The 19,714-nt window shown below is 44.4% G+C and overlaps 1 protein-coding gene across 25 annotated transcripts in view; it reads right to left on the bottom strand.

Moving 5' to 3' along the window:
* FOXP1 (forkhead box P1) overlaps positions 1 to 19,714 on the bottom strand; it is a 464,888-nt gene that overhangs the window by 88,926 nt on the left and 356,248 nt on the right. For 15 of the 25 annotated variants that reach the window (XM_070050577.1, XM_070050597.1, XM_051852212.2 and 12 more), the window contains 3 exons: positions 8,105 to 8,242; positions 7,006 to 7,095; positions 1,419 to 1,572 (listed from right to left, as the gene is read on the bottom strand). In XM_070050577.1, the coding sequence (XP_069906678.1) occupies positions 1,419 to 1,572; positions 7,006 to 7,095; positions 8,105 to 8,242 (382 nt within the window). Of the gene's footprint in view, positions 1 to 1,418; positions 1,573 to 7,005; positions 7,096 to 8,104; positions 8,243 to 17,515; positions 17,646 to 19,278; positions 19,437 to 19,714 lie in introns of those variants that run through there. The other 10 variants (XM_017343958.3, XM_070050583.1, XM_070050589.1 and 7 more) reach the window with 4 other exon arrangements.

Here is a 19,714-nt window from a genome sequence, read left to right as displayed (position 1 = left end):
GAAACCGGCGTCCGGCAGGTGTGTCAGGACAGCCTGCCATGTTCCCAACAATAAACTCGAAGGTGTAATTAACATTTTGCAAGGACAAAAATACATTAGTCGATGTGTTCTTTCTTTTCCCCCCTTGTATTGCTCAGGTACCAAACCCTCTATCTGGGCAGCAATGGAGGAGATACTAGTGTCGTACCAAACACTGGCGTACTCGGGGAGGAAAGGGAGCTTGGGGGCAAGACAGAAGGTCAAGGACATGGTTTCAACATTAAAAACAAAAACAAAAATTAAGGGGAAAAAAAACCCTCAAGGGACATAAGCTGGGTGTGGTAGACTCAAGAGAGCAGATTTAAACGCAGACATGCACGCCTCACTGGCTCCACTCGACACACCAAAGATACCAAACAAATGACGGGGCCTTGAGCAACACAAAGGAGGTTCTACCTTGTAAGGCTTGAGTGTCCAGCCTTTGAGACACACACACACACAAACACACACTCACGCTCTTACGTCCAAATGTATAAGAGTTGAAAGGGCTGGGAACCTTAAGGTAGCCAACTGGAATCCATCCTACCACTTGGGGAATGGGGACAATCATATTTCAAAACCCAGATGGGACACCTTCTCCCTCCCTCCTAGTTACAAACAATCCATTCGCCTTTACGTTACACACGTCAGTGAGGGCTGCTTAAACAAGTGTCCCGGGTTCCTACACGTCCCAGCACCTCACACCTTTACCACCCATCATCAGTGGCTTTTCCAAAGTCATTCATTACATCTACTAAACCCTGCTACTTTTCAACAAACCCCAGTGTCTGAGAACAAACTAGACCTGGAAAGGGTACCTGTTCTGATCAGCGTGTACCTCACTCACCCAAAAGTCAACAGTCGGAAGGTGGCAAAAAGAACACAAAGGAAAGAGAAAGAAAACTGGAACAACGAACAACCTTGGTTTCTAACAGATTCGGCTCATTCGCAGAACAGTAAACTTGAATTTATCCCTAGACAATAAAAACTGGCATTTTATAAAGTGTCACTAAGATCTACAATTGGACAGCTACGTGATACAAAATACACCTTTCAATGACTAACAATAGCCTTCTAGAAAAATCCCTCTGGGGTTCCACAGCAAAAGGCTAGAGGATCCCATTAAAATGCTCAACAAGTGCAAAGCAGCGCTTCACCCTACTGAAAGAACCCACAACATTTGCACTCCGAACCTTCATGCTGGCGTCAGCAGACTCTTCAACTTCCACAAAGGTTGGTTAGTCGCTCCCTCAGGTTGTTTCTGGTTTGTTTTCCTGTTTCTATACGCATGCCCGAGATGGACCATTTCCTTACTGAGAAGCTGGGGTACACCAAGGCACCCACCCCCGCCTCCACCCCACGTCTTCACAGGGCTGTGCCTGCCGGGTACGAATGCCTACCTTGCGCAAGAGGTTGAAGGGGAAGGGTGGGCTGCCCGGGCTGAATTGTTAGAAGGCCTTGGCGTTGCAAAGACAGGAGGTGTTGCTGCTGTAACTGCTGCATCTGTAGAAGCTGCTGCTGAAAAGCCAACTGCTGGGTAGCCACCTGCTGCTGCTGTAAGAAATCAGGAGGGAAAAAATGAGATGGCCACTTCCCAAGGAAGGTGCAGAGTGTGGACGTGTGATCCCGCACCGCCATGGCTGAATTATACCTAGAATGGGCACAAGAGCTCAGGGGAGGTCTCAGCTCCAGGACTCCCAGGGGAGTGAGGGGTGAGGGTGTTCCTTTCCCCTTGCCAGCTACCAGAGAAAAATAATCGGTCAGCCCAGCCAGCTTCCCGGACACTTTGAAAGCCCGAGTTCTGTAGGCAGATGTGAACTTTCAGAAGGTCAGATTTTTTTTTTCTTGCCCACACTAGAAAGAAGACCTGATCACTCCTGTCCTCTGGAGGGATTTGAACCCTGAACCTCTGAGGTGTAAAAGAACAAGTTGCCTCCCTCCCCGCCAGCACCGGCAGCAGCTTTTAACTACTCTGTTTATCACTTCTGACATAAATAAATGAGAAAAAATCAGACCTTTGAAAAAGAAAAACTTCATCTAATATTGTTAATTAGCCATGACAAACGATGAAATAACATTGTAAATCTTTCATAGAAACAGCCACTAGATTTTAATTACACACATTCATAATTTAGCAAACAACATCGTCCTCAACTGCAAGTGTTTAATACGCACGGCACTGCGAGCTTCGGAGGCCTGAACTTGGCTTTCACCTCCACAATCCCTAGGCCTGGCTGCTGGTCCCGCTTCCCCCACCAGCTTTGTTCTTGAAAAGAAGGGGCTTTACGATATGATAAATATCTCTGTGTTGACTGGACAATGACAGGAGGAAAACTTTTGTTGTGTAAACCATCAATACATCATTCCTGTGTTTAGCAGGCCTCGCTCCAGCCAAAAAAATTAATGTAGATTTCCTCAGTAATTATCTGAGTGATAGAAAGATAATACAGTGCAGCAGTACAATAAATAGAAGGAAATTATCTAATATCCCTAATCTGCTAGGACTCATATCGAGGTGGAGGTCTTAGCCACATTATGGTTAACAATTAGAAAGGAAAATTAACCCTTCCCACACTGTAACGAAAATGAAAAAAAACATAAAAATACCCAAAAAACAAGAGCTTCTTCAACAAAAGAACAAGATCTGCTTGCTTGTCTATTCAAAAGATCAGAGAGACTTTAGCAACTAAAAGGGCTATGCAACCCTTTGGAGAGCCTGTGTGTGCTGGTTAATAACCATACTCCACAAACAACTGCATTCACTTAACCTAACACATGACCTTGATCTGATATATCCATGAAGTGGCATGTATATCAAGACCTTCTGATGCAAAAGTTCAAAGAAAGAGAAAAATGGTGGTTTCCTTTTCCATCTCCATGTAGTTTATTTTACAGTGTAAACCATCATTCTCATATTAGCAACCAATTTCAGACTTACTACCATGCCACTGAGAAAGTTAATTGAGTTTCACTCCAAAAAACAAATTCTATACCACTAACAACAAAAATTTAAATAAATTTAAATGAAAAGCCAGTGTTTTCATTTTAAGAACAGCATGCATAAAATGATCCAATTGTTTTCACCCCTTCCCAAGTTATCACATTAATGTAAAACCCAATGATAGTTATATTCATGTCAAAATGATTTTTTCACTTCTTCAACAGATATTAACTCAGGACATTAAAAAAAAAAAAAAAAGGAGGGGGAAGATAAAAAACCAGAACTGACACAAAAGATGGTGGAACCAGCTCTTGATGTAGCGTATCATGGGGGGAAGGGGGGCCTAGAGGCTGGGGAGGGTGCTTCCTGTCTTACTGTAAGTGAAATGTTTAAAAACTCTGTATTTATATGAAATGACTGATGCCTTCTCTGTTGTCTCTGTGGCCATCCCTAGGAAAAGCTCATGAAAGCTGTCCACGTTTGAAAAGCCAGGATATAAAAGTATACAAGGCCCATTGTCCAAAGAAAGAATTTAAAAGCAACAGTGGTTGCCAAACTGTGCTCCCCACCCAGTTACCAAACACAGGATACGAGTCCGTTTGTTTACTTCTCACAATTGAATGCATACAAAAAAGGTCTCCGTGCAGTCCCCTCGACAGGTCAGTAGTCAGTGCTAAAATGCTCAAATGCCCTGATAAACCCTGCATTTCGGATCCCCTCCCTGGAGCTGCAGTCAAAGGTCTGTTTTCCTTTCTTCGGCTACTCCCTACTGCCTAACATAAACTGTCATAACTGCCCGGACAAACGGCCCTTTTTAAAACAATCAGCTCAGCCTACCTCACCCGTGCAGGATGGGATCTTATGGAGCTTTTTTTTTTTTTTTTTGTATCTTGATTTAAAATTAATTCTGTTGTGTATTTTCCACACCAGTTCTGTCAAATATAACAAGCAGTTGCTTCCATAGCCTGTATGCTGCATATCCCCTCCGCGCCCCCCCCCCCACTCCCCCAGCCAAGAGCATCTGTCTTTTAAGGAAGGTCTCAGGTCTAACCCAATGTGGAGCCAAACTTTCCCAGGGAAATATCTCAGCTCAACTTTGGGGAAGAAACAGAGTGCAGGCACACTGTTCTGGCCAGTGATCAAGTGTCTTACAGCAGAGGAAATTAAAAAAAAAAAAAGGAAGGGGGTTGGATAAAGCCGAGTGATACAAAATTATGAGCCACTAATGACTTGGGATTCAGTAAATTAATGTACTTGTTCCATCTGTCAACATCCAAGTTCAACCCTTGTTAAAATCATAACCACCAGTCCACATCGTGAAACTGCCACCAAGTGACTCTATTTCATTTCAGCACCACCAAAGGCCCACCACCTGCAGGACCATTTCGGGAGAGGAGCTCCTTACCTGAGGGGAAACAAGGATCTCCTAACCGTGTACCACCCAGGTCTCGGCCACATCCACTGGCGCCGGGAACACGGAGGGAAACCGAAGGCGACCTGGCCACGCCACTGCTCTGCCAACCTCCGAGAATATGCAAAGGCAAGGACCTCCTGGGTCACCTTTGCCTGCCGAGGAGGGCCCAGAGGCGAACTCAGTGTCTGGGAGATGCTGGAACGCTAGCACAGCCATCCACCTCGTTCAGAGGCACCAGGCACGCTCTCTGCGCCCTGACTCCCTGGCCCAAAACTCAGCCACCGCCTCATCTTTGTGCTCTGAGACGCTCCCCTCTCTGACAACGGCAATTTGGGAGAGTTAACTTTTATCCTTCTCTCTGCTGTGTAACTTTCCCCTTCACATTTCTTTATGTGCCCTCTGAGCTCATCTGAACTTTCATGTTCTCCCAGCATGCAGACGTGCATTCCAAACTATGTCTAACAGACCAAATAAGAGGTTAATAAGAAGTGGCAACAGAAAGGAAAAACACAATCCCTGGTAACTGATAAGAATGACAGTGGCAGCCCTTTTTTGTTTGTCTTCAAATATAGAGTTAAAGATCTTTAAAAAACTAAATTTTGATGCCTTTGAAAAGAAAGAAGCACAAAATAACAACAGGGGGTTATTGCCTGCAAGCCACAGGGGAGAAACTCCATAATTCTTATTCTCCCTTTTGAAGGCTGTTAGAAATCTGATTCAAAAAAGCAACAGCAGAAGGGGAAACCTCTTGAGGCTGTAACCATTTCCTGTGATCATGCATAATGTGCTTCAAAAGTGGGTTTTTACCAATTCTGTTGATCAATTGCACCTCCTTCATATCCCTTCTTTTTTCTGCTGTGTTTACATCTGATGTGACTCAATGACAAGCACTGTCTGAGACTGTGAAACAGGCCTGTCATGTTGATTTATGGGCGCATCAAACCACAACTTGTCCAAACTGAAGCTCGCAGTTCATTAATTAGAGAGTTGTGACTTTGAAGTCAGCTTTCAGACTGTGGTTTTTAACATTTGGCTTAATTTATATGCTCTTGAATGTGGATCTCTAAGGAAAAAACTGAAATTCCCTTCTTGTCTTTGAACTTCTTTTGACCGCACAATAATCATTTCTTTGTCCAGAGTGATGCCTGCAATCCCAGAGTCATTAACGCGCATTGAACTGCCACTGATGAGTAAGCCCTGCTGAATTAGAAAAACAGCCAGCAAAACAAAGCTGAGAGCCTTCTGCACAGTGATATCTCACAATTACATGCCTTCCCTCCCTGTGCCATTTCCATTTTAATTACTGTTAGTCCTTTAGATTTACATTTTAGACACTTTTTAATCTGTTCCCTTTTTTATTATAGCAGCACCCGGTAGCGCGCCACTGTACTTAAGGTTGTGTCAGCATTTTCATTAAAACACCTCCTCCCCTTCACCCCAAAACTGCCCCTTCAGTCTGCAGGGGTTTCCACCCAGGCTGCTAAACAGGACTCCAGGGCGAGCACTTGGCAGGGCCTGGAAAACAGAGCCAATTTGTGTTGAAGGAGGAGCCGGCCAAGGGGGAACGGCTGGGGGCCCTCCCAGCGTGCACAACGTGTACCAGAAGCGCCGCCCAGCAGCCGTGCTTCTGCGACGGACAAGGACTCGGACAGTCAGTCACCTGGCAAGGCTCTCTCCCAGAGAAACTGGAGTGGTTGAGTGCTTGGGGCCTGCAAAGAAGCCCTTCGGTCGGACGATGGGCTGCTGTTGGAATTATAAACGGCACTGCCAACCCACTGCAAACACTGCAGGCAGCCAGACGTCATGCCAGGGGACACCGTGCACAGGTGCTCCCACCAGCGGCTGAGCCGTGGGTGCCTGGCATTGCAGAGAAGATGAAGCAGAATCCCCCACCCCCACCCCGGGGTGGGGAGGGAGGGGCTTTCCTTCTCATTCTGCCACCTAACTGTGCCTTGAGGCATAAAGCAATGACTCATGGATGCTACAAAGTTTTGTGCTATGATAACATGCTCTTCTTACTCTTCTTACTTTTATTTTTTGCACTCAGGAAAACACAAATAATCCCAGCTGGAATCTTCTCTAACTTGAACTTGTACTATGTGATGCATGCCTCTAGCAACTTTGATACGTACAACCTGTGGGTTAGAAGTTAAACAAAGCTAGGGAAGCTGAACCTTGTTCTAAGTTTTTTCGTTTGTCCAACTTCACCAGAGATCATGATTCCAGTGGAAAAGGCCATCTCCACATATCCAAGCTCTCTGAAGTGGACAAAAAGAAAATGAAGCGTGCATCCCAGTACAACTGTACTGAACGCACCTCACTCCCCTCAGCTAGGACCTGGCCCTCAGTTTAACAGTTTGCAGAAGTAGCCCTGAACGTCCTGCTCACGCCCCTGCCCCTACTCCTCACACAGGTACACGTGCAATGGGGGTATCATAAAGTAGGTGGCAGCAAGCCAATGGAACCCAGGAAAGTCTCTGAGCAAACAGGACAGTAACTCTCAGTCCGAAAGCAGAAAACTGATAGAGTCGGCTTGGTTGTGCAATCATTTAAAAGATGAATGACAGTTTAATAGCCACTAGATAGTCCCTTGGGATCTGCGGTCTCAAAGTAAAATGTGTATTGTCGGTACCTCTTTAGGCTGTTTTCCAGCATGTTGTTGTTGTAGAAGTTGAAGCTGCAACTGTTCCTGCTGTTTTTTATAAAACTCTTGAAGCTGCTGCTACAAAGGAAAGAGAAGATGGTAAGTCATGGAGGGTAGCGCCAGCCGCTGTCCCTTTCGGTGCCACGCACAAACTGCGATTTGAAAAATAGCATCCTTTTATCTGTAATGGCCTGACCTTTAGTTTGAAACTCGACAATAAATTCAGGGCACACTGACTATTCTTGGCATTATTGTTTGAAAAGTAATCTCCAAAATGAACTGATGAAAAACATACCATTTTCTACACAAACTAATTACAGTAAGGCCAGGAATGACCGCTGATAGCACAGCAAAGCTGCAATGCCCTTGCCGAGAGAGAGAGCCTGGTGGCTCCTGGACGTGCGCTTCCTGCATGGGAGGGCTGCGCAGGGGTGCACTGAGGCCCAGGGCATGCACAGTGTAAGGAGCTCCTCACTCAGCTTGTCCCCAACAGGCCAAGCCCACAACGCCAGCAACTGCTATACTGAACAGCGTCTGTTGGGTTCAGGTGTCCATTGGGTCTGCAAAGTAGGCCCTCACGGCACAAGGACAGCTAGAAGTTCATTTCGGCATCCGCAGCCATGGATGAAAGTAGAGATCAACGCCGTACATTAAAATGAACCAACTCCAACATGCTTCCTGATTTTTTTTTTCCCTTTAATTCTGCAAGCATCTGAGTTGAATTGGGGACTTCAAGAGCTGTCACATTTAAACCTGCTCCCACTGAACTCCTCGTTTTGCTTTGATTCACACCATTTGGAAGCCTCTGGGCTTACCAAATAAAAGAGTGTAAAGCCACGTAAGCCTAAAAGATCTTATTTCTACCAAGTCCAATTACAGGCCTAATCTTGGTCCATCGGGTCCTCTCCAGGCCCTCATCCTCCGGCAGGGGTGCCCACGCACTCATTACTCAGGGCCGCCCCACCCAGCCCCCTCGGGCTCATGGTCCTTCCATGGGAACAGCAGGGGCTCAGGGGGAAGGCGGATGTGCTAGAGGCCTGGGCCCTGGGCTCTAGCCCTGGGTGCGGAGCAGGAGGAAGGCCTTTACCTGTTGGAGCATGAGGGCCTGCTGCTGCTGGAGGAGAACCTGCAGCTGCTGAGGGCTCAGCACTTGTTGCTGGAGGATCTGCTGCATTTGCTGGGGAGTGATAACTTGCGGCGTCATCATAGCCACTGACGCGGGCACCTAGAAAGGGAACGGGAACACAGGGTGAACAGGAAGCCAGGTGATCATCAGCGTCTCCTCCCCTCTCCTCCAACCCCGCTGGGAACTGACGGATTTGCTCCCAATAAGGTGCCCAACCGGACAGGATACCCTGACAAATCCCACTCATTCGGCTCTCGACTTTGTATTTTAAACGAAGAAAAAGAAAACCTCACAGCGACAACGCGGGCTCCAGGCAGGTTTGCAAGCGGACAAGGAGGAAACACCTAACAAATGCTGCCTGGAGTCAGGGTAGATCCACCCCCATTTTTTAGGAAGAATGAGTGGGGCTGTAGGCAGAGAACCCAAACTTGAACTGTGTGTCAAGAGGGGAAGGGACGTGGGAACCCACAGCTCCGCAGCTGGGGCTGACACGACCTACTTCCTCCGCGGCCCACAAATGCAGGCAGTCCTGCCATGGCCGGCCCTGGGTCGCACCTTCCGAACTTAAACACAGGCCCTTTCTATGATGCCTTTTCCCCTTCCTTATTCACTCAGCATACAGATGTCTCAATTCTTTCATATTATGTGCGATACCATTAAAAGCCGCTTTCCATGACATTTCAGTGACAAACAGCTACAGTGATGAACTTGATAGCATTTCATATTTGCAACTGTTAACACGTTTCTGCACGGGCATCTCTGCAAGGAACCTGCACACTGTATCTGAAAGGATGATGTCTTGTTCAGATAAAACACTGACATTAAAATGACAGGCTGTCTTGGCCAAGGTTACACAAATTGTATTCAAGCGGATACCTAATGACAATGCTATGAATTCTGCAAGCTTTCTAGAATGTAATTTAGCTATTCAAAATAATCACTGCACTTGTGTTTAATTTGCAGACTACATGAGAACCATTTTGTCAGTCCCCGTAATGCAAGAAGACTATTTCATGAAAAATCACCCCCACCCCAAATAAAAAGATAAGGAAAGAAAAAACAATGAAAGAAAAGACAAAACCCGTACGTCTTCTAAGAGTAATATTTAAGCATCTTACTTTTCTTTGGTTTCTAATCAAACATGTGACAGCAAGGAGCTCGAAGCAGTAAAGGATATACTTTGTTAAAAAGGATCTGCTGTCATCTCATGTATTACAATAAAAGGTAATAACATGTTTTGTACTTTGCATGCGTGCCACTTAAAAAAAAATCCGGCAGACAATAGCTGATCAGAAGATAAAAGAATTAAAAAATCCTTCCAGGGAGCAGTAAGCAAAGGGAGAAATGCAGTATTAATTTTATGTAACATAATGTCTTAATATGCAGTTTATCTTGACTTTTTCACATGATTTGTCCTGTCATTTGCATAGCGAGCTCTCATTCCTAATTTCACAGTCATTATGCACTGATGTCCCGATTTCTCAGCATCACTAATTTTGATGAACTAAAAATGGTTCCTGAAGGTCAGATTCATGCACAGTGAACGTTCTCCACAGTTGTTGTGGGCATGTTTTGTTGTGTGGGGATGTGGATGGGCAAGTTTCGCGTGTTTAGAAAACACTTGCTAGAACATTTGAAAATGTTCATTAACCCAACTCTGGAAGGTCATCCGTGAATTCTTCCTGTTGCAGTGGCCTTTTTAAGTGTAGATGTAGATACACTGTAATTTAAAACAGATGGGTATGTCTGAATATTTTTATATGCAAAAAGGGACAGATGTATATGAATGGATAAATTATCCTTTTAAAAAGATAATTCGCAGCATGAAATATCACCAATGATTGGAACACTGAACTTGTATTCAGTCTAGGGCAAACACCAAGAAGACGTTATCAAAACATCTAACCATCTACAAATTCATCCTAATTAGTCTACTTTGTCTCCATGCAGAAGAAACTTTTTAAATTTTTAAATATGTCTTGGGTGCCAATCATTATCTCCAGAGCTGCTGGAAGCCAACACAGCACAATCAAGTTTACTTTCCCTTCAGAGTTGCATCAGCACGCGGGGAGGTTTGATTAAGCAAACAAAAGAACCATGTTTAAGGTTTCTTTTTTTCTTTTGCGTTTCTTGGATGATATACAACGTAAATATCCTTGAGCCAATCTCTGATGGCGATGAACAGACAAGAATAGGGTGGTGGCAAACCTAGGCTGCTGATGAACATGAACCTCGGAGACAGAGCAGAGATCACTATAGAGAGAATCTGTGGAGCCTAATTCTGTTCACAGAGCTCTGAAAAATCCTAGGCCAGACGTGAACTTTTGGGGTGAACTTATTTTGATTGTGAAAAGTCTTCCAATGGTACAATGAAAGGGACTGTATTTTACGGTATGCAAATTAGACCTCAACAAAATGAATTTAAGAAGTAAAATATATACATACACCTACCCTAACACAGAGGGAATATGGTGTGCGCCTTCTAAGATGACAAATGCTACTGTTCCTCCCCTGTCAATAAACCAGGCAGCTCCCGGACGGGCCTGACACCTCCAGGTGAGGCTGACGCCCTGACGTACAATCCCTGGTTTAAATCTCCTTTTCCCACAGTTATTTATTCATTTTTTGCAGTCACGTTGCAGAGCAGGAAAATGAACTAGAGTCTCCTCTTCTCCTTCCCTTTGGACATTTTGATAGAGGGGCTGGTGAGTAATAAAATGCTCCCAGCAGCAGGCACGGCCAGAGGAGGGGAGGAAGCAAGCCTGAGTAATCCTCTGAACTGGCTGAAGGGTCTCCGAACAAGCAGAGGTGAGCTATTCTATCCTGATGGCCGTCACTCTGCTTTTACTATCTGAAACCACATTTTCACACCAGTTAGCTCTGGGCTTCCAAAGTGGGCTGCAGCTTAATTTATAAAATGTAATAAAACCAAGATTTCCCCAAAGTTTCTGCTCCCATATGTCATGAAAAGAGGTTATGAAAAGCTTTAGCAAACATATTCAAATGGACCAGAAGCCATGGTGGGGTAGAAAAGAGGGGTAAAAAAATCTGAGCACAGTTTAAGGCTTTAAATAGTTAAGAATTATAGCCTATATATCCACTCCCTTAATTCCCAACGTCCAACTTTTTCATGTACCTAGTCCCCACTAATACTAGGAATCAAAGGGCAGGCAGTACCAGCGAGAGGCTATTACAGCCCACACTTTATTGCCCATTACTACTGAGGTCATTAGCGGCAAGAGTGATTGTAGCAGTCTTAACCTATTGATCACTGTAACTACTATCATTTAATCCTGTGTTGAATGTCTGGAAAGCAGCTAAAGGCACACAAGAGAGAGTGCTTTAGCATCGAGAAATATGGCCAAAGCTTAGAAATTACACTTTGATTCATAAAATCTAGCCAGTGTTTTAAATCAATAGTATTTAAAACAGTCATGTGAGTTTTTAACTACAACCCTCTAATATTTATGGGTCCCTCTTTGAGAGTAGTCAGTAAAAACGAACCCCCCCCCCCAACTTCCAACACATACCCCAATTGCATGTCATCTACCTTCCTTTCCTTGAGGAAAAAAAAAACATTCATTTCTGATGTTTTGTGTCCTACAGGGCTCATGGCGTCACTGGGAGTTGAAACAAATTCTTGATTTCTTTCTCCAAAGACAATTTAAATATAAGGCAAAACCCCCAAATTACATCCCCGATACTGTAACTACCTGAACTGTTTCAGTATATAGAAATGAGTATGTTTTATGAGTTAACAATGAATCATAGAAGGCAATTTATGAAGAACTAGAATGATTCTGTCTAGCTGCCTTCAGGGATCAGAAATTCAAATTAAACTTCTGGCAGACATTTAAAGAATGCTAGCATACAAAACCGAATTGGAAAAAAAAAACACATACAGTTAACACTCTATAGTTGAGTTTCGAGAGGAAATCGTGAATTGAAAAAACACTCCGCATGAGACATTGTTGACTGATATCAACTGGGTGTGGCCGATCCTAGGTGCGCACAAACCTGCGGGAATGGCAGGAAGGCAGTGGGGCTCGAGCCACAGACCGCTGCTAGTATGGACCTGCTGCTACCTCGTGCCAGCAACTGGGGAACCGCCGTCAGCACTAGCAACTGCTGTTCACAGCCCAGACACCGCGGTGCAAACTCCGCCTGGTACACTTCTCCCTCTCTCCAAAATGACTCCCTATCATCTGCATGCTTGGAAACTCTCAGGTCAGATGCCTGATTAGTTTCCCTTATGCTCACTGGGGGAGGCAGGTAACGGGAGGGGCACAATCTAAGAAGCAAACAAACAAATAAAAACACTCACAGAAACAATACTTATTTCTAATCTAGGAGACAATTGAAGGAATTGGGTGGGAGGGGAGATGCCTCAATATAAACATTGGAAATAACACGCTATCATCTTTTTCCCCTCTCTTTAGTTTACATTCAACTACAAGCAGATACTGCCCGGTATAAATACACAGAAATTATGCATATCAGTGACTTCTCATAATCACTATGTGTACAAACAGTAAAAACAAGATAACTTTAAAATACTGTTTTAGTTCCATTAATCTTCCATTAATCACCATTAAATTATTTCCAAAAATACTTTGGACACTACTTTGTGAACCGCTGATCATTCACCGGGTGTGTGCCCCCAGGAAACTCACATTCTTCCTAGGCTCCAGGCTGTATCTGAGTGATAACTGACCAGGCTGGGCAGGGTCACCTGGTTAATCACACAACAAGAGTGAAACAAACTGAAGTAGAAGGCTTCAGAATATCAAAACAGAAGCAATGAAAGAAAATGGCTCCTTAAAAAAGAGGGAAAAAAATGCTAAATTTTATATGGCCATATAGAAGCGAATCTGGGTAAAAGAAAATCAACCCCCCCACTGCCCCCCCCCCCGTGAAAAACAAGAGTTTTTTCATACTTAATAAGCCAACGGATATGCCAGCAAACAAAAAGTTAAGAAGCTTCTTTCTGGTATTAAAAACAAACCAACAGGTTCTATGAAAGGCAGCTGTATTATAAAGGAAAGAAAATATATTTCTGACGTAGTATTTCACTCTTAAAAAATATTTTTAAAAAGCACGCTATTCATGTGGAAAGTATAATTCTGTTTCATTATGGAATTCTGCTTTTTGTATAACTCTTTTAGACTTAGCTATTTTGCCACAATACTGTACAAAGCATTAAGGCAGGTAATGGTTATTATATTAATGCAAAATCATCTAAGTAGTCAGTCATTAGCATAACTGTTCTCTCAGTAACAATACAACCACCTATTAAAATTTTAGGAAAAAAAGATCTCTTTAAAATGCAATTAGCATTTCATTTTTTATCATTTTGTTTATTACATTCTATCAAGAAAGGCTATCTTTCTTTCATGAAGAACTGTGAGGCCAAGACTCGCCTGCCAATCAGGAGTTATTTCAGGTTTTCAACCCTAAAATGCAATCTCGTGCAAAGCTCTGAGGTCTTTTTTTTTTTCCTTTTGTCTTTACATTGTAAAAAGTGGCAGAAATTCCTTATTTGTTTACAGCAGAAGTCTTCGTGGAGCCTCAACTGCTCTCCTGTAACATTTCCCAGGCTTACAAGGTTACTCCACTAAGTACCAGCATAATTGTTTTAGCTCTAATAAATATCAGCTTCATTTGCATAAAAATGTAAAGTTTACATAAATTAAATCGCTTCTCCCATTAGCGATTGTTAAATATGGGAAACAAAGGAAGCTACACTTGGAAAATAATCACCCAATAAGCACTGATCTTTTCAACCTAGCAACTATTATTATTATTTAAATCTAGAGAAATGTCTCTGCCTCCTTTCCCCACAGTTTTGTGCACGTGAGTCAAACCTGCTATGACATTTTATATTCACAACAACAACAACTCCTTACTGAGGCGCTGCCACTGGCAGGCGGGGGTGGGGGTGGGAAGGCTAGTCTGAGAGGGGACCCCAGAAAAGATTCCATCCACAGATCTTCAGCCCTAGAAGGGAAAAGGAAGAGGCCCTGCCTAAGATAGTTCTCTCAAATGCAAGTATTATTCAAAAAATAATGCAAGACACAGCAACTGTATCACTCCTGTTTGAAACACATGGGTAATTAAAATAAGGAAAGATAACTTGTAAGTATGGTTTGGGATCATGGTTACTGTTGTTACATGGAGAAAAACAACATGTTCATGTTTCATAGTAGGGGAAAGGCATTCTTTTTCTAAGACTGAAAATTACATTTACAGCTCTGCTTTCCTCAGGCTTGAACCAGCATTGAAAACATCACAGGTAACTTCACTGCAAACATACATACATATTTTTCCATACTATAGGGGGGGTGTGGATGGAGGTAAAGAATCTGAACGAGCCAGGAGGCCAAAATCAAATGATTTCAAAGTTCTGTAAGGGTGTAATGACTCCTTTATTATCACTATTAATTACAGCTGAAGTTTCTCTCAAGCTGCAGTTTCTTCTGCCCACTTCTAACACCTTCACCTTCTAAAAGCACAGTTATTAAGCTAAGGGGTGCAAATCAGATTCTAATGAGAAAACATCAGTTGCTTCTTTGACAATCTCACCATTCACCGATTTGTTTCTAATGACGATAAAGCCCAATGAAAAGCTCCTTCCATGTGAAAGGTCAAAATGTGTTTTTTTTTTTTTTTTTTTTAAAGGATGCCAGGCACAATCAAGGCAACTGGGAAACCCATGAAGACCCACCTCATGAAGTGGTGCGACAATTAGAGTATCTGTACAAAAAGCCATCTCCAGGAAAAAAAAAAAAAGTACAAGAAATTAAGCTGCCACAACTGTAACAGGTTAGATGAAAAAAATCAAAATTTAATGTATTCTCCCCTGTGTCATCTTGTTTTGTCAAGACATCAAATAGAATTGGGAAGTACAAAATAACAAGCCCTTGAGAAATCACAGAAGCCGACCTTTTTGATGTTGTTGATTTACCTTGTTCTCAGTTATTTGAACAATGATGTTTCAGATTTAAGGGCAAGATAAAGCTTAAAAATTAAAACATGATACCAAGGCATTCTAAAAAGCTCACCACAACACTTAGCCTGCATCTTCATTGATTAATTGCTTTTAACTGGATTTGAAATGAGTCGCAATGCATGTGTTCAGTGTTCGTTTTGCTCATTCTAAATTAATTTCTCTTCAAGCGACTGCCAGGTTAGGTTGGAAGAGGGACACAGAGATTATTCGTACAATCCACAAGCAGAGGCCCAGTTGAGCTCTTCCCAGATGATTCAAGTCCCCACAATCTACAGGGAATTGTTTAGCCAAGAGGCACCTGAGTTTTCTTTTTCAAATGGAAGAAAATAAAACCGAATGCAGAAAACCACTCATGGGGGGAGAGCAGGGGTCATGGTGGTGATGAAAGAGCACAGTATACTCTGAAATTACTGAGAAACAGGTATCCAGAACACACCAGGCTGCTTCCAAGAAAACAAACGTTTCACCAAACAACCACACCAGCTTCTGGATTTAGGACTATTCCCAAATCTAGTCACAGGAGTATAGACAGCCTCACTCCTCCGCTCCCCAGAGGTCTACAGCTCATCAGCAACCCCACCCTAACCTTATGTGAAATACGACATGCAAAGGGACATAAAACCAAACCAGGAGAGCCTTCTCAATTTTTTGTTACTGGTAGCTCCTTCTAAAAGCTTACATACCAACAAACAAAAAAAAATGCAGTAGCTGGAAACATCTGTTTTAATAAGGCACTAAAAAAAAAATAAGTATTTGCAAGCATTAGAATTGACAAATACGGGACAGATAAGGTGGATACCTAATGATCAGAACTCCTTGTCATCAAATGCATAGTGACACGTAACATAAATTGGGTCTGTGTGTATGTTATTTGTTTACTTTGGTTAACTGTTGCTGCATTGTCCCTCGGTTATAAATCACAATCAACTAACTACCTGCCGTGCATTCTCTCTGGCCACTGTATTTGTCCAGTTACTAAGAACGTGGTTTTCAGGTTCCCTTTAGTGATGCTCATGCACAACTAACCCACACAATAAAATGAGTTTCTCCAGTCTTCTTTTCTGCCAATTCAAATTCTACTCAAATTCTGGGTCTAAAAGCTGAGAAGCTGGCTACAACAAGCTCTTCTGATGGTCTCAGAGACTGAGTAACTCAAACAACACGTCTGCCACATTAGCCAAGACAAATCTGGAATTTCATTGCTTTTAATTAATCTGGGTTTTAACTTCACTGTCTCTTGCAATCATGTGGAGGTTGGCTGAAAAGTTGTAGAACTGGTCAGTGTCATAAAAGAGTTTATCTTTCAGGTGACAGCTCCTGACAACGTGCAAACGCAAGGCAGCAATGGTGAGGGTTTTGTTTTTGAAGGTACATTTAACTGCAAAACAAAACAAAAAAAAATTCAAACCAACCATTCCTATCATAAGCTTTCTGATGATTTATGGTTTACCAACTGAGCAAGGTTACGCAACACTGCATGCCTTTAGATGCATTATTTCAGCTAGTTGAGATTTAATTAAGATCACAGTCTCTAAAATCCCTGTCAAATGAAAATTCAGAGAAGACAATACACTATATATCCTCATGCACAATGTTTCCATTCCAGCCCTGGAAAAATGAGTTAATCCGCGTTTCTATGGCTGCAGACAAAAGTTCACTAATTTTGTTTTCTTTTGACACTTAGGTTGTTTTCTATTATATGTCATGAGATCATTCCCTTCCAGTGAGGGAAGAAAAAAAAAATCGAGAGTGAAACATGTTGCAGAAAATGCACTTGACATTATTATCCAACATTATCATAGCTTAGCTATGATGTCATCACATTTTCATATAATTGACCCATGCTTAGAAGTTTCATTTTATGAAATGTTTATTAAAAAACAGCACCAACGGGAAGCCTACCTTCTTTGAAATACTTGGATTAAATAATTGACATGTTTTTCATTTCCTTAACTGACCAAGTTTTTGTCAGACAGCCTGCACATTTGGACAGGAAAGAAAGTTTCTAAGGCAAACAGGCCAATACAAAGCCTATTATTTTCATTCTATATGTAGTCCATGGGGAAAAAGGTATATTCATCTCTCCCTCGCTGTATCTGTGTGTATGTGTGTGTGTATAATTCCTTTCTTATAGACTGGTATTGGCCATGTTAATTTTTTTAAGAAAAAACTGTATGACCATGTGGTCCGTTATCTACTGAAATATATTTTTATTTGCATCCTTTTAATATTTGGTTGCTTATCTCGTGCCTTAGAAATGACAGGTGCTTGCAGTCTGCCTCTTGACAGGCCACTACACAAATAGCTGTCTTGCCTGAAAGGGCTAATGCAGTACTAATGAACAATAAATCAACTTTGATTACCAAGTGTCAGCCCAATCCGTTTTCAGTTCAGCTCTATCACATCCTAGAGTAAGTCAGCCAGTGTCTCTGGGTAGGCAGTCTGTATTTTGGTTTCATTTTTACACACTTTTCACTGAAATGTGTCAGACAGCTACAAAGAATCACATGAAATAGACATAGATCAGGGTTGGGTTTTCTTTTTTCAATTTATGCAAAGGTTATCAATTAAGAAAATGTGCTCTGTCTTCATTTGGTACACTTGATGATCAGTTTTAACATTCAACAAAGATCTGCATTCTGCTAAAAACAAAATGATAACAGGAACACATCAGACACTTAATGTGCTCCGGCTCCAGGTCTTGGGCACTGACAAGCTAGCTGGAACACTTAGCACATACAACACCTTCCAGTGCATGCACGTTCCTCTTAAAAAAGAAAAAAAAAAAAAAACTATTACAAAAAAACAAACAGGGCGCTACAGGGCCTCTGCTGCAATAAAAAAAGTCAATTGCTTTAAATAAAAAAAAATGCCCCCTTTAACACTGATTTCCTAATGATAAAATAAATTTAAGTTATTTTTTTCTTAAGCGGATTAGTCATTGATAGTATGATTCACATTTCCTGTTATCAGGCTTAATCCCCCCCCAAATGTGTCACTTTCAGAATGTTGGAATCTATGGAAATTAGGTGATTTGCATTTTTAACTAGGCTTGATTAGAACATTTGGTCTGTCTGGACAAGATTATAAAATTATTAGCTGTTTCAGTTCGAGCTGTTGGCAGGCCCCGAAGGAGTTAATCCCAAAGAGGAAGCGCCTATATGTACTTTGCTCCAAAACTTTACCACCCACTTCCTAAAGGTCCTCGCCTTCCCAACACGATCCTGGAGGGGGTTTGAAAAGAAGTCCCACCGCACTGCCGGTCTTTCCCGCACTTGTGTCGGCGGGGCTGGCTACACCCAGGGCCCCGTGCGGGTGGGAGGACCCGCCGCCGGCCCTGCGCCTGCTGCGCGTGCAACCCCGAGCCCCGTGCTCTCACTTCAGGGAGCAGCGAACTACCGCAGCGCAGGCTTCGCCTCGCACGCAGCCTGCCCGTGCGTCCCGCTCGGGACGCGGTGGCTGCGGGGCTCCGATCCCCCCACCCCCGCCTCGCCCCGCTTCACTGTGTGCGAACTCCTTGAACTGGAGCAGCCAAGCCCGAAAATAGCCTCGACAGATATAGAAACAAACTCTCAGAAGCGAAGCGACATCCACGCGGGCCACACCGAGACAGGGAAGGCTCCCTGTGCGCGTTTCACACGCTCTGGGGAGTGACATCAATCACAGCCCGGAGAGGTGCCCCGAAACGGGTGGCGGCGAGGGCTCTACCCAAGTGGCTGCGTGGAGGCCAGACCCGCAGAAAACGAAGCTCAAAAGCCGGGAGAGAGAGGCAGAGGGAGAGAGAGGGAGAGAGGAGCAGGACTTCCTCCAACTCTCAGCTGCTCCCCACCCAGAAGCATTTCTCAAGGGGGGGCGAGAGAGCAGGGTGGGGGACACATCCCCCTGCCCAGGACGCCCAGGCCTGGGGCTCCCCCCCACACACCCCCCGCCCGCCACTCGCAGGGCGCAACTCCGTCCCAAGTTGGTACAGAGCGGCGCTCGTCCTCGTCGGTAGTACTGGGAGACAACTTCGGAGCCCTCGGGCGCTCCTGCCTTCCACCCCCGGCGAGGCCCCGGGAAGCCAAAGGCGCGGGGCCCCCGGGAGGGAGAGCGACACGGCAGAGACCACGCGCGCGCAGCGACCAACCTGACACTCTCCATGTAGGCGCCAGGCGCGCGGGCCGGCTCTGGCGCGGGCCGGGCGTGGGTCCGGCGGGCTCGGCGTGCGGGCCGACTGCGCGCGCGGGGCGCCCGGCTCGCGGGCTGACAGCCGCGCCGCGCCGCGCCCACCGCCCCGCCCCGCTCCACCAATCACAACCCGCGTCCAAACACCCGCGCCGCCGCCGCCGCCCGCCGCCCGCCCGCGCCGCGCCCCACACAATGGGCTCCCCGCGCCCCGCGCCCCGCGCCGGCCGCTACGCGCGGCAGGTGAAATCGCGCGCCGGCCAAACCCTGCTTTTGTCTGGGCAGCGACTGCCCCGAGTCGCTGTTAACCCTTTGACCCGCCCCCGGCTGACGTCCGGGCGGGGGGCCGCGGGCTCGGGGGCGGGCTGGCGGAGTCGGCCCCGCCACCGACAAAGAGC

Source organism: Oryctolagus cuniculus, chromosome 10, assembly GCF_964237555.1.
Source record: "Oryctolagus cuniculus chromosome 10, mOryCun1.1, whole genome shotgun sequence".
Taxonomy (NCBI): Eukaryota; Metazoa; Chordata; class Mammalia; order Lagomorpha; family Leporidae; genus Oryctolagus; species Oryctolagus cuniculus.
This window is presented reverse-complemented; position numbering and strand designations above follow the sequence as displayed.